The 15003-nt window shown below is 34.9% G+C and overlaps 1 protein-coding gene across 1 annotated transcript in view; it reads left to right on the top strand.

Moving 5' to 3' along the window:
• The window catches only part of LOC130051765 (follistatin-related protein 1-like), a 21667-nt gene extending 12008 nt beyond the window's left edge, over nucleotides 1-9659 (top strand). Inside the window, exons 8-10 of the mRNA XM_056154390.1 lie at nucleotides 450-513; nucleotides 8766-8824; nucleotides 9430-9659. Of these exons, the coding sequence (XP_056010365.1) occupies nucleotides 450-513; nucleotides 8766-8824; nucleotides 9430-9512 (206 nt within the window). The 3' untranslated portion in view covers nucleotides 9513-9659. The remainder of the gene's footprint in view (nucleotides 1-449; nucleotides 514-8765; nucleotides 8825-9429) is intronic.
• Nucleotides 9660-15003: the final 5344 nt, after the last annotated feature.

Raw genomic sequence — 15003 nt, 5'->3', positions numbered from 1 at the left:
ATGGAACGACGTCTACGCCGTTTACCAAATCAGTCAGTGACATTGGCTGATTTAGGACAGGCTTTAACCAACATCTGGAATAACATCCCTCAAGCATTTCTGAACACTATAGTGACATCAATGAGGCGCCGTTGTCAAGCATGCGTGAATGCAAATGGTGGTCACACGCGTTTTAACTTTGTTAATTAAAGTTCGAATACCAGTGTCTTTTGAGTGTGCTGAAATTGATGTTATTCGACATTAACATTAATGGATTATGAAATGTTGTAACGAATACATTTGTTAACAGTATTACAAAAAATAAAATTTGTTCATTGTTATTTTTCATTATTTTTTCATATATTAAATAATACACAGTTTCTTTTTTCTGCTAGTATAGGAATTATGAGATTGATAATTGTTCATTATCTTCACTTTTTCATATTGTTTGCATAAACTTTATTTTATAGGTTGCCTTATGTCCGGACTCCATTACTCTGATGGTGAATCAATGCTGAAGGAGTGCAATACATGGTAAGATTTTCAATCTTTATGAAGTTACTACATCGAAGTCCCCTAACAGAGCATTAATTTCTCCAGGGGTTAGATTTCATTTCGAAAATATCTTTCACAAACAGGAAATCAGTTGCAATAAGGAATAACAAATCTACAACCATGAAAAGTCCCCATAAACATAAATATCACTATTGTTGATATTAACGATTATATTCAGTCAAATAACATCGACCTAATGGTTCTAACTGAAATATGATAAGGATATGATACAGATAATTTCGTTTTGTCTGAACTTACACCAGATGGATATGATTTCATTCACAAATCAACCCTGGAACGTAGGGGCGGGGATCTGGCGATTGTCCACAAAAAAACAGAATAGTGTGAGCTACCATGTACACGCAATTTTAACATCTAGAGTATTTTGTTGGTATAAAAAACAACTTTATTCGTCTTTGTGTCATATATCGCCTACCACCATCGAGATCGAACAATCTCAGGAATTTGTTTTCTTTGAAGAATGGGTCAAGTATCTAAACAGCCTCGTGGTAATTCCTGATGATTTATTAATCACAGGTGATCTCAATATCCATTTTGATGATCCAAATTACACTTCACGGGCATACCTTAGCTGTGTTAATAACCAGAGATAATAGCCCAAACGTGTATGGAACGCCGTTAATGGCAGATCCTGGGGCATGTGACAACAGTGAAAACATTACTGGGGACCACCTTGTAATTTGTTCTTTGCTGCGTCTCATCAACCCTTCTAGGAAGAGGAAAACCTGAAATTGTCCGACATTGACATTCAGCAAATTCAAAAACGATCTGAACTTTTCAAGTTTTATCAACGAAGATACATCCACTGAAAAACTTACAATGTGGTCCTCCAAGTCACCATCGATATTCATGCTCCTCAATGGAGATCACTTTACGACCAAACACACCCTGGTTTATGGACGATCTTCATTCAGCCAGGAGAGATTGTCGGAGGGCTGAATGTCTGTCCACAAAGCAATTTTGAAGGAGAAGTGTATACAGGTTACTAAACTCTTACTACATAAAACACAATACTACACTATAAAACACAGTACTACACTATAAAACACAATACTACACTATAAAACACAATACTACACTATAAAACACAGTACTACACTATAAAACACAATACTACACTATAAAACACAATACTACACTATAAAACACAGTACTACACTATAAAACACAATACTACACTATAAAACACAGTACTACACTATAAAACACAGTACTACACTATAAAACACAATACTACACTATAAAACACAGTACTACACTATAAAACACAATACTACACTATAAAACACAGTACTACACTATAAAACACAATACTACACTATAAAACACAATACTACACTATAAAACACAATACTACACTATAAAACACAGTACTACACTATAAAACACAATACTACACTATAAAACACTATAAAACACAGTACTACACTATAAAACACAGTACTACACTATAAAACACTATAAAACACAGTACTACACTATAAAACACGATACTACACTATAAAACACGATACTACACTATAAAACACAATACTACACTATAAAACACGATACTACACTATAAAACACAGTACTACACTATAAAACACAGTACTACACTATAAAACACGATACTACACTATAAAACACGATACTACACTATAAAACACAATACTACACTATAAAACACAATACTACACTATAAAACACAATACTACACTATACTACACTATAAAACACAATACTACACTATAAAACACAATACTACACTATAAAACACAGTACTACACTATAAAACACAGTACTACACTATAAAAACACAATACTACACTATAAAACACAATACTACACTAAAAGAATTCAGGAAGTAGGCAGCGACTGGAAACAACATTTCAAGCTTACAAACAATCTCATGAGAACTACGAATGTTTAAGTTTTGCCTGTGCATGATAACGAATTCGATCTTGTATCCAAATTCAGTGAATAATTTATTGAAAAAAATGAGGAAATTAGAGATAGTCTATGTTCTTCGAGCATGTCTCATGATATGGAAGATGTTCTTCGAGCTGATGGTATTCCTTTTTGCAGTGTTTGAACCAGTGTCGCTTTCTGGGGTACCTGATATTATATTATCAATGGTGCGCCAACAAAGTCCTGCGGATTAGACCCAATACCCACGAAAGTTCTGAAACAATTATTGGAGTGTGTTTTACCAATCATTACTCAAATTATCAACAAATCTTTCTTAGAATCGAACGTGCCATTGACTTTGAAAAATGCTGTTGCATAACCATTATCAAAAATCATAGACTTGTATGAAACTTACCCTTTCTATCTAAAATATTGTAAAAAGCAGTGGCAGATCGACTTGAAAACATCTGAACGCTTACCAGCTTCATAATCACGTGCAATCTGCCTACTGCAATTGTCACTCCACAGAAACGGCTCTATTACGGGTTCACCATGATATTACTTCTGCACTGGACAGGATTTTATGTTTTGCACTCATGAAGCTTAATCTTTTAGCCGCATTCGACGTCATAGACCATAATATTCTGATCAGGCATATGGAGTAAACCCTAGTGAATAATGAAGTAAAATATTTGAATGCGGCTATAATTAAAAACAAAGAGAGATAACTCTGTTTTATTTTTGTGAACTGGATACTATGATCAGCTGGAAAAAAACTTTTAAAAAAAATAGTTACATCATTTAATATATGAATGCATACACACAATATGACATTTTGGTATACATGTACTTGTATATTCTTAACTGCTTTTACACTGTAGGTCGCATTCAATTTGCACATTGTCATTATATACCGACTTTTTCAAAAGCCCTTGTTATTAGTTCCTTGTCTTGACCAAGTATACCAATGACTCTCACAAACCACTTTAAGTGACTTAGCATACATGTAGATCGGTTTTATTTACGACAACTGCAAGTTAATTTCAACATTCTCAATGTCGACACCTTTTTCTAGAGAAGTTTTGATTTCGTTCGCATAGTATGTTTGGAATTCGGATTTTAAAAGCGTTTTAAATCGTCCGTTAATCTGAAAATCAAGAGGCTGCAGGTTGTCCGTACACGCAGCGGGGACGAACACCACTTTAATTCCCTTTTCTTCCAGCATAGTGAATAAGGCTTTATCTTGGTGAGCTTTATAAACATAAAAAACACACAATGCTTTTTATCTTAAGGGTAAATCCAACTCGTCTCAACATAGGTGACGATGCTCTTCTCAATGTATCTATGCATTGTTTTTAAATTGCTCCAATTGTTTTCACTGTGAAATATATCCCAGTCTTTAGGAAAGTTGTATGAGGGGTGACATTTATCGGCGATGCCCTGATACAAAAGTTGGGTAGTGAGCAATACACCAGACTTCGTTGCCGCTAATACCCCAGTTATTTGACGCTTGTCGTTGATACTTTTAATTGGCACCTGGGGGAAGTGGGGAATTTGAAGGTTTTATCCCAAGCTATCCGTTTTTCACACAGTTTAAAATAGACATGTTAACTTTCCAAAGGCTACCTTGAAAATGAACTCATTAAATGACCATACAAAACTTAAGTTTCTTGTGAATTTTACTCAGCAGTTGATACTACAATGTACTAGTCGCAGCCTAAGGGTCATTTCAGTGAATCACCGAGACTGAGCGCGCGAAATTTAAAAAGTAGATAATCATATAGCGTGAAAATAAAACCATCGCGATTGGTACCCTTGTAACGAATCGTGAAATTTTAACATCATGGAATTAAACCAACTTACGACACTCGGGTATACTTGATTATAAATCCGAACGACAGCTAGAACAGCGTTGCAGACAGACTTAATTGTGTCTTTCTGATATTAACAACTGGATGCGAAACAAACAAGAGGCCCACATGCCTTATCGGTCACCTGGATACTAGTGGAAAAAATATCACTACTTCCATGGGCTATGAAATCTAGAAAAAATTTCCTGTTCTGAATATCCAAGCTAAATTCTAATGTTCAGCAACAGTATAAAACAAGATGTGTTCTTAAAACTTCACTGCCTTCAAAAGTGCATACACTGATGAAAGGCTTTAAATAATAGGTGTATTAACATTAAAACATTAAAAGATATGACTAATTTGGACTCGTCTTAAAGTCATAACCCTGGGTTTTGATTGAAATTCACCATTTTTTCACATTTAGATTTTACACAGTATCAGCAAACTTACACATCAATACTATATACTAAGTTTGGCTCTATCCTGGGGTCAGAACCCTTACTCTGGGGATCATCAAATTTACAATTTTGGTAAAAGACTACCTGCCATATCCATTTAGTTTCAATTTAGTGTCAATAGCACTAAAGATGTTAATTAAGTTTTTTACACATAAACACTATATAACAAGTTTGGACCACCCTGGGGTCAGAACCCCTACCCCGGGGATCATGCAATTTACAATTTTGGTAAAGGCCTTCCTGCTCTCCATCACCATTTAATAACTGACCATTTTGGCCCCACCCTGATACCAAAACCCCTATTCTAAATATTTATTTAGTTTCAATATAGTATCAACAGCACTAAAGAAGATGTTATTTAAGTGTTTTACACATAAACACTATATACCAAGTTTGGCCTCGCCCTGGGGTCAGAAACCCTACTCCGGGGATCATAAAATTTACAATTTTGGTAGAGGCCTTCCTGCTCTCCATCACCATGCATTCAGGTTTTCTTACACATGTGCGGTTCTTGAGAAGATTTTTGAAAATTGGGCAGTTTACTCAGGTGACCTAAAAACTCTTGCTAAATCAGGAAAAGACAGAATTTATCACATTTACCCCCAAAACGTAAGGCTAATGAATTCTCAGTATATCAACTGGCTTTCGGTGGATATGCCATCGCTAATGCTTCATGTATCTTGGGATGTTTTTCGACAGCACACTTAGTATGGAGTGTCAGATAAGTGCATTGACTAAATCATGTTATTTCCAACTTCGTAATATCGGTAGAATTGAAACTCTTATAACGGAGGATACGTGCAGGACACTTGTTGGATCACTGATTACATCCCGTCTTGATTATGGAAATGCACTTCTTTATGATGTGAATTCAGCATCCTTGCAGAAGTTACAGAAAATTCAAATCACTGTTGTCCGGCTAGTTTTTCTCCTCTCATATAGCTTCACTGGTTGTACATGTATGTGACATTTTGGACAAAATACAAAATCCTGTTGCATACTTTCAAGGCTCTATAAGGATTAGCTCCAGCATACATCCAGGAACTGGTTCAAGTCTACCATCCACATCGAACACTTCGGTCTGCGGATTCGCTATCCCTTCTAAAGTCGCGCGTTTGTACTAAACTGTATGGATAAAGACGGTTCGATGTGTCCTTATCAACCTTATGGAACTGCCTCCCCCCGGATCTTCGATTCGAAAAGTCAGCTGTTTTTAAAAATAAACTTAAGACGTATCTTTTTAAACTTGCATTTAATTTGCAATTCTGTATATGTAAGCAGTTGTTTTTACAGGTCAATATAAAAGAAATCCCATTCTCATAAACTTTTAGTATGTCTTAGATAATCTTTTATAGTTTTGTCCACTCTTCCTTACTATGTTTTTTTAGTATTATTACATATTCTTCTTTATTTATTTATTGTAGATTGCTTTAGTTTGTTTTGCATGTAAAGGGCAATTGTTGTGTTGATTATATAAGGCGCTAAATGATAATGAGAAAAACAATAAACGTGCAGTAATAATAATAATAAACATGCTCCTGTCCCTATAAACCTGCTTATATTCCTAAAACCATTATATCAAGTCCTCATTAACCTGCTTATGAAAGGCGAAGATAACGAACAGTGATCAATTTAATAATTCTTATAAGCAATACAAAATAGAGAGTTGGGCAAACACGGACCCCTGGATATACCAGAGGTGGAATCAGGTGCCTAGGAGGAGTAAGCATCCCCTGTCGACCGGTCACACCCGCCGTGAGCCCTATATCTTGATCAGGTAAACGGAGTTATACGTAGTCAAAATCAGTGTGCCAAGAACGGCCTAACAATCGGTATGAAACACGTCAGACATTTTATTATATTAATTATATTTCTGAAACCGTTATATCAAGTCCCCATAACCATGCCTATGTTTCTAAAAAGAAAAAACTATAGTCTAGTGCGGGAGTTTAGTTTACGCATGTTTAGTCAACTAGTGCACGCGAACGAAGTTTAGTTTAGTTCAGAAATAAAAATATGGCTGTCTGCAACAAATCAGTTGTGGAATTGTCAATTTTGCATTGTAGTTTTCGATGAAGGCGTTGAAGAATCACAGATGTACTAGAATAAATCTACTAGCTACAGCTTGTTTCTCGATAACCATGTTTTTCGGTATCGAACATTTTCCCAAAATTATGAATCATTTAATTTAGAATAGTTTTTTTATTGCATTTATTAAGCTCGCTTTCCAAGTGGAGAACGACTGACTTCGATATCGATTGTTGCATTTTACCATGCTTTGGGCAAGAGTAAAATTAATTGTAAAGCATGGGCCTAAATGAGTAAAATTGACTAAAATAACTGAAAACATGCACCTCTTTGTGATCTGTGTCATATATTCCTCAAAATTTAATCTCTGCTAACGTGTTCAATCTACTTTTCACACTTTGTCCGCCATCTTTGAACTAGACCGCTAGTACGTGATAGAATAGTTAGTAATTTTCGACTAGACTCATTCACTTCCGGCAAACTAAAGCATGTTCGGGTGAACTATAGTTTCACTTTTGTGACCATAGTTGGCACTCGAACTCCACCATTTCTAAAACTATGAAATTAAGTTCCCATCAACATGATAATATTTTAAATTCTTATATCACTAAAACCATAAAATCAAGTCTCCATAAACATGCTCATATTTCTAAACCATAAAATCAAATCCCAACAAACATCTCTATTTTTGAAACAATTATAACAAGTTCCCAGAAACTGCTTATATTTCCAAAACAATAATATCAAGTCCTTACAAACATGCTTATATTTCTAAGATCATATCAAGTCCTTACAAACCTGCTTATATTTTTAAGATCATATCAAGGCCTCCAAAATATGCTGATATTTCTGGATTAGAAATTTCTGTGGAATATGTGCCTGTATATTACCATGCAGCTATAACTTTTTCTTTAAAATAACATGAACATATATCCGAGATAACGTAAGCTGTATAAATGTATAGAATAGCGTGTACATAAAGCTGAGATGACGTTAACTGTATAAATGTATAGAATAGCGTGTACATATAGCTGAGATGACGTTAGCTGTATAAATGTATAGAATAGCGTGTACATATAACTGAGATGACGTTATCCAGTGTTTGCTGTATAAATGTATAGAATAGCGTGTTCATATAGCTGAGATGACGTTATCCAGTGTTTGCTGTATAAATGTATAGAATAGCGTGTACATATAGCTGAGATGACGTTAGCTGTATAAATGTATAGAATAGCGTGTACATATAGCTGAGATGACGTTATCCAGTGTTTGCTGTATAAATGTATAGAATAGCGTGTTCATATAGCTGAGATGACGTTATCCAGTGTTTGCTGTATAAATGTATAGAATAGCGTGTACATATAGCTGAGATGACGTTAGCTGTATAAATGTATAGAATAGCGTGTACATATAGCTGAGATGACGTTAGCTGTATAAATGTATAGAATAGCGTGTACATATAGCTGAGATGACGTTATCCAGTGTTTGCTGTATAAATGTATAGAATAGCGTGTACATATAGCTGAGATGACATTAACTGTATAAATGTATAGAATAGCGTGTACATATAGCTGAGATGACGTTATCCAGTGTTAGATGTATAAATGTATAGAATAGCGTGTACATATAGCTGAGATGACGTTATCCAGTGTTAGATGTATAAATATATAGAATAGCGTGTACATATAGCTGAGATGACGTTATCCAGTGTTTGCTGTATAAATGTATAGAATAGCGTGTACATATAGCTGAGATGACGTTATCCAGTGTTAGATGTATAAATATATAGAATAGCTCGTACATATAGCTGAGATGACGTTAGCTGTAAATGCGTACATGATTATTCAAAAAATTAGTTACCCGTGTGTATTTTTCATATTTGATACGAACTCATAGCCAATTTTTACTTTTATTTGGAAGATACATTAAGAATGCACTTATGTATTTTAAATGCTTTAATTATTCTATTCTTGTGTTTTCTCAGTGTTTGCAGAGATGGGAAAATGGCATGTTCTGCACAGAACTGTTCAAAAATCGATGAAGGTATAACTATTCATAATTATTATTTCATATAAATCATGACTGATTGATAACATTTACGCTTTACGTGTGTATACATTTGTGTGTATATATATATATATATATATATATATATATATATATATATATATATATATTAGTGCTAAATATATATATTAGTGCTTTATATATTAATTGATTGATTATCACATGTATCGTTTAGATCCTAGGGGTTAATGTAAGGTTGGGTGTTATAATTGTTTGTTTGTGCTTTCTATTAAATATTCTATACAATTGCATCGAAAGATCCACTCTCCTTATAAAAATATCTTAAACACTGAATAACACAGCGAGTGTGTGAGATTGCATCAGTGTGTATAAGTAGCGCTTTAGGAACATAACAAAACTTTATTTCTTGGAGAAGTCGTTGTGGCCGAGTGGACTTATACACTGGTTTGACAATCTTGCTAGGCGGTGGGTGCCGTAGGTCGCTGGTTCGACCCCGGAATGGGGTGAAAATTTTCAGTACCTAGTTATGATTATTTAATGCTTTATATATATATGTGTTTTTGTAATCATTTTAGAATAATGTTTGAAATAAACATTGAAGACTGTTTTTTTTTTTTCAGGAAAGGGAAACTCAACACCTTCAAAATACCAGAAAAATATCTTGAAAATGATTAAAGAATTGTTAGCTAAGGCAACAAAATAAGAACTTGAGATAAAGAATAGTCGCATTTTTTGTTAAAGATTATTCGATTTCTGCAAAATATTATTTGGTTTTATGACAGTTTCTCAAAAACTCTTTTATCTATCCATATTACCTTTTTTTGATGTAATAAATATTTTGAATTATAAATATGATTATTTTTTATCCTCTGTAATTTTTGTACAGAGGTTGCTATATGAAGCTATGCTAGTGGAATTCGGATTTTGTTCTTCATAAAACATCATCTTTCTTCAGCGCATGCATGGGCGTTTACAAAAACTAAATTTGGAAAATTCCCATTTCGGTAATTTGAAAACTTGTGTTATGAGTTGAATTATCTGAGTGTGTTATGTACAAGTATCACATTATTACGAGAGATAATTGCTCCTGACTATAACCTTTCATACATATACATTTCCAAAACTATGAAGATTCATCTTTTTATCTGCAGTCATTCTATGGATTACGACATTATCACATTTGATGTTGACGAATGTATTCAATTCTTTTATGGTATGGATTTGCGTAGTATAAGGACCTTTAATTTTTCTTCTTTCCGTCCATTTATTATTGCTAGTACACAGTAACAAAATAAAGTCTAAATTCGGTGAAAAATGTTATCAAAATAGTATTGCTCTGAAAAATTGTTACAATATGATCATAAAAAGTAAAACGCCTTGCATCAGTCTGGTCTTGTCTGTATATGGATATATAATTAAGAATGTTTACTTGCAAGGAAATGTCTGTTCTTGGTTGCTGTTGAAAAAATAACCCAAAGAGTTTTAAAAGTTTGGATGAGTAATATTTTTTTTCTTTCTGATGAAAGGCGTGTCTGCAATCTAATCAAAATCCGACTTCTAAGATTCTCACCGTATACTCTGCGCTGAGTATACAACACAGATTTAAGAAGCCTGATTTTGATTAGATTGGGCATGTCTGGTTTTTCAATGGATTAAAATATAACTCCAAGATAGAGAGGATCGGGACTGAGATTATTTTAACAGCGATCGCATAGTCAGCGCTGACGACTAGAACTGAGAAAATTAGAGTTACATATACGCCAAAAGAATTTTCCACGTTGTCGAATTACTGAATGCTAAAATATTTAATCACTGTGTTAAAGATTAGAATTCTACACAATATTTTGTTGTTCTAATGTCCTCTTTAAATATACGTCATTTCTACAAAGGAAATACTATATAAACCGGGTTAGAATCATCATCAGAAACCCACGGTCGGTCGCACTTATTTGACCTCCCGCGGGACACAATGCTGATATTTTAGCTGGAAGGTGTGTCCCAGCTTCTTAATGCGATTGGTCGCTTTACCATTCCTTATTGCGATATTTAACCAATAAAAAGCCCCCTATTTCCGGTGTTCTGGAGCATAGAAAAACATGGCTTTCGAAGCAAAGATTTAAACAAGTTACAAAGCTTTCAGCGAGATGCTTTACAACTTCTTTGTCAGTTTGTTTTCAAAATATTGAGCAGACAATATCTTCCTAATTTGTCCAGAGTCCACTCTGGGCATAGGAAGATATTGACCATGTGACCTAAAAATCAATAGAGGTCATCTACTCCTTATGCTGTACCAGTGCAAGTTTGGTGTCAATCAAGCAAGTGATTCTTAAAATATGGAACACAATATAATACTATGTCCAGTTTAACTCTTGACCTTTGACCAGGTGACTTTAAAATCAATAGGAGTCATCTACTCTTTAAAGTAATTCCATCCTCCTGTGATGTCATCAGATTTTGCAAAATCAATGATTTATTTACATTTATGCGTGATAGGAACATAAAGAACAAGGTACGGTTTTAGCCAAAATCTGCCCTGTCAAGGAAATTCACCAAAATACTAAATCTGGTATTTGAGAATGTGCCATTTATGAAAATGAGCATTGTTATTCTTTATCTACAATAGTAGCTGTAATATATTCAACGGAAAACTTTATATTAACCTGACGACGTCACCAAATTTGACGTTAATTTTGACGTAATATACGAGAGTTCTCCCCAAGCGATGTTTTGAGTAGGAAAATATAAACTGTATCACACATAGAACTATTAATTCTTAATAAATGAGAAATTATTGGTTTTTGTACTGATTTGAATGGGTATTAAATGGAAATTGAAACCACATCAGATATGCCGCACAGGGGCAAAAACTGCAGGTATTCGCGGAAAGCTTTTCTGGTGCAGAAATATAATGGTTTGAACACCAAATTAATTAAAGAAACAGTTATTATGCTGGTAACAGTGATTTTTTATTTCTGTCTCCAACTTCCTTTATTGTGGAGAATTTTAAGATATTTTTTTTATATTTGTTAGAGTCTCGCGTGCATTCGGAAAAAAATGATGACATCAAAGGCAGCTCAAATTCAAATCACTGAATTTTATGCGAAGTTTGGGTTATCACCAATGTAATTCTTCACGAATCGGAACACAATAGAATTCATCGGTATTTGTTTTTCATTGGCATACGCAATATTCCATACATGTATATTCCCAATATTATATGCGTGGTATTAAGTTGGAGCAAATTTTCAATTCATAGGTATACTCAGGAAAAAACGAAGCGTTTCTGAGAAACTAGAAACACAACTTCAAAGGGAAGATAATTATGAAACGGTTAGGGTTATCAGTGATATGGCATTCGCTTCGTAACCGGGAGGTATAGTGTGTTCGAACCCCGCTCATGACATGCCACGTCGAACCTGAGACGTAGACACACATGTGCTCATCGACAAAAGTGAGAATCACGGGTCTTTCAGATAGGCACCTGATGCCACCTCGACTGTGTCCAGGGGTCCGTGTTTGCCCTACTCTTTATTTTGTATTCTTTATAGAAATTACGCAAATTCGAATTCATCACTATTCGATATCTTCAGCTTTTCGTATAAAAATTATTCCGGGCGACGAGGGAAGAGATGTTCAATTTTACAAGTTTATCAATACAAAAACTATGAAAACACCACAAATAGCCTGAGAGCCCTTACTTTATTTGATTATGTACTACGCATGCTCGTAGATGAGTTGATTTCCATATGCTTTTGAGAGTTACTATAAGTTACTCTTTTAGGAATTTGACAGGAAAATATCTGCAACGCAAAATAATTTCCCTCCATAAACGCCGGGCAGAATTTGGCTAAAACCGTACCTTGTCCTTTTGTTGGAGTCTTTTCCGATAGTTATTGTAAAAAATCTTGTTAAAAATAAACTATTTTAAAAGTCTAAGTTATAGATGAATAATCAATGATACGTTTTAAAATATTGAATCCAAGGGCAATAAATCTGTTTTTATTGATTTCTTTATCAAGTCTATTATGCGATAGATTTCCTTTATTTTTACAGACATTTTGTATATTTTTGTGAAGATACAGTTTCATGAAATTGTTATGAATGCTACTATATCGTCATAACCAGTTTGTATGAAATTTTGATAACGCTGTTTAAGGGAAATTGCAATTTTCTGACGGTGATATATTATTCTGTTTATGTACGTCTCGCATCTTAAAAAGTGTGATGACCTATGTATTTTATTTGATAATTTGTTAGTTTTAACTTTAATGAATGGAAATAAATACATTTTTCAAACTTGTATCAGATAAAACTGGGAGTATGGAGTTACCTTAAGATGTACCAGTGTACCAAGTTTGATGTCTGTCAAGCAAAGGGTTCTCCAGACATTGAGCGGACAGTATATTCTCTCATATCTACGTATGTAAGATACATATATTCTATGAAAGAACGGTATGAAAGATATTTCTATCTTTCATATCACGTGACGTTTATCTTTCATATCCCATGAATAATCAATACACAACTAGCCTGCAACTTACCTCGATTGACGAGCAATAGTTAGCGGCCGCAAAGCTCTTGTACAAAAAATGACAGATTGTAATGTCCCTGATAATCTCCATGTGTATGTGACCGGACACAAAAATACACATTCCTTGAACATCTACCGCACACTCAACAATTACATTCACAAACTCCTCATATCGAAAATGCTGTCGAGTACATCTATGTCATCCGACCCGGTGCATTATGCCAGTTCACAGAAACCCAACCCACACGGTCTACTAGTTCTATGCCTACCTCCACATTCACTCTACCAACGTCTTCTGTCCCTATATGTGTCTCAGGTGAAACAAGTGCCTCCAATGTCCATAAGACTCGAGTCCTTGCACGTGTGGAAAACGAAAGTCTATCCATGCCCATATCCACCAACAAAAACCACTTGGAATCTCTCATCACACACTCGCCATTAAATAACTGCTCAATTAATATCAATATCAATGCAGCGTGCAGTTGTGGATTCAGATTCTGATTAGGTCTGTCAAAAAATTTCGCGCTGATGGACTGCCGAGTGACGTCACGCATCACCCTGATTTATTGTGTACTTATTCAAAGTGGAATAACTCCAAAACAATTCACTTATACACTCGTCGGCCGATTTTTTGTCAGCAACGTAGTTGCCAAAATGAAGGTGGTAGAATTCGATTCTGGTGTTATTTTTAATGTACAGCGAAAAATTAATTAATTGGAAAATTCTCAATATGGCGTCGCTAGGCACAAGGAAAACGTCTAGAAATATGAAAGAAAAATACTCTCTTATGAGTTGTCATGAAATATTAAGGTGATTCCACCCTCGGGGTTGCCTAAAAGAGGTAAAACCCTCGGCAAAGCCTCGGGTTTCACAGGCTTTTTTGCAACCCTCGGGTGGAATCACCTTATATTTCATAGTTACTCATAAGAGAGTCTTATATTCCTACGTCCAGTTAGACCCTTGACCTCTGACCATGTCACCTCAAAATCATGGGGGTCAGCTGCTCCTTAGGATGTACCAGTGTACCAAGTTTTATGTCTGTCAAGCAAAGGGTTCTCAAGATAGTGAGCGGACAGTGTCTTCCTATATCCAGAGTTGATTGACCCTTGACCTTTTGACATGAAATTGGATAGGGGTCCTCTTCTACTCATAACCAACCCACATATGAAATATTATGATCAAGTGAATGGTTCTCAAATTATTGAGCGGACAACATGTGGTCTATCGACCGACCGACATACAAACAGGTGCAAAGCAATATGCCTCTCTTCTTTGAAAGGGGGGGGGGCATAATTAATTCTATTCAAAATATAAACAAACGTAACATTTCTCTTTCCTCCTTCATCTGGTCCACTTTCGTGACAATTGCCTCGTTGAATTTGTATACACGATTTAATTTATTCGTACAAAGGCTGCACGCAAATGATGCGTCTGTTGGGTGAAAGTTGAGGTACTCTAGGACATAGCTGTACTGTTCAAATGAAGTATTTGACAACAGAGCTCTGTAACAACGATATTTGATAGTGGTACAACAAAACACACACACTTTCATGGATTCCGTCATTACTGCTGAAACTTAGAGTTTCGGGAATACTTACGGCGATTCCCATTGGTCCTTGATAGGTCAAGTAAGGTCATGCATTTTAATGAGTTATGCGAAAAT

Source organism: Ostrea edulis, chromosome 2 (assembly GCF_947568905.1).
Source record: "Ostrea edulis chromosome 2, xbOstEdul1.1, whole genome shotgun sequence".
Taxonomy (NCBI): domain Eukaryota; kingdom Metazoa; phylum Mollusca; class Bivalvia; order Ostreida; family Ostreidae; genus Ostrea; species Ostrea edulis.
Note: the sequence above shows the minus strand (reverse complement) of the source record. Positions and strands in the feature narration are given on the sequence as shown.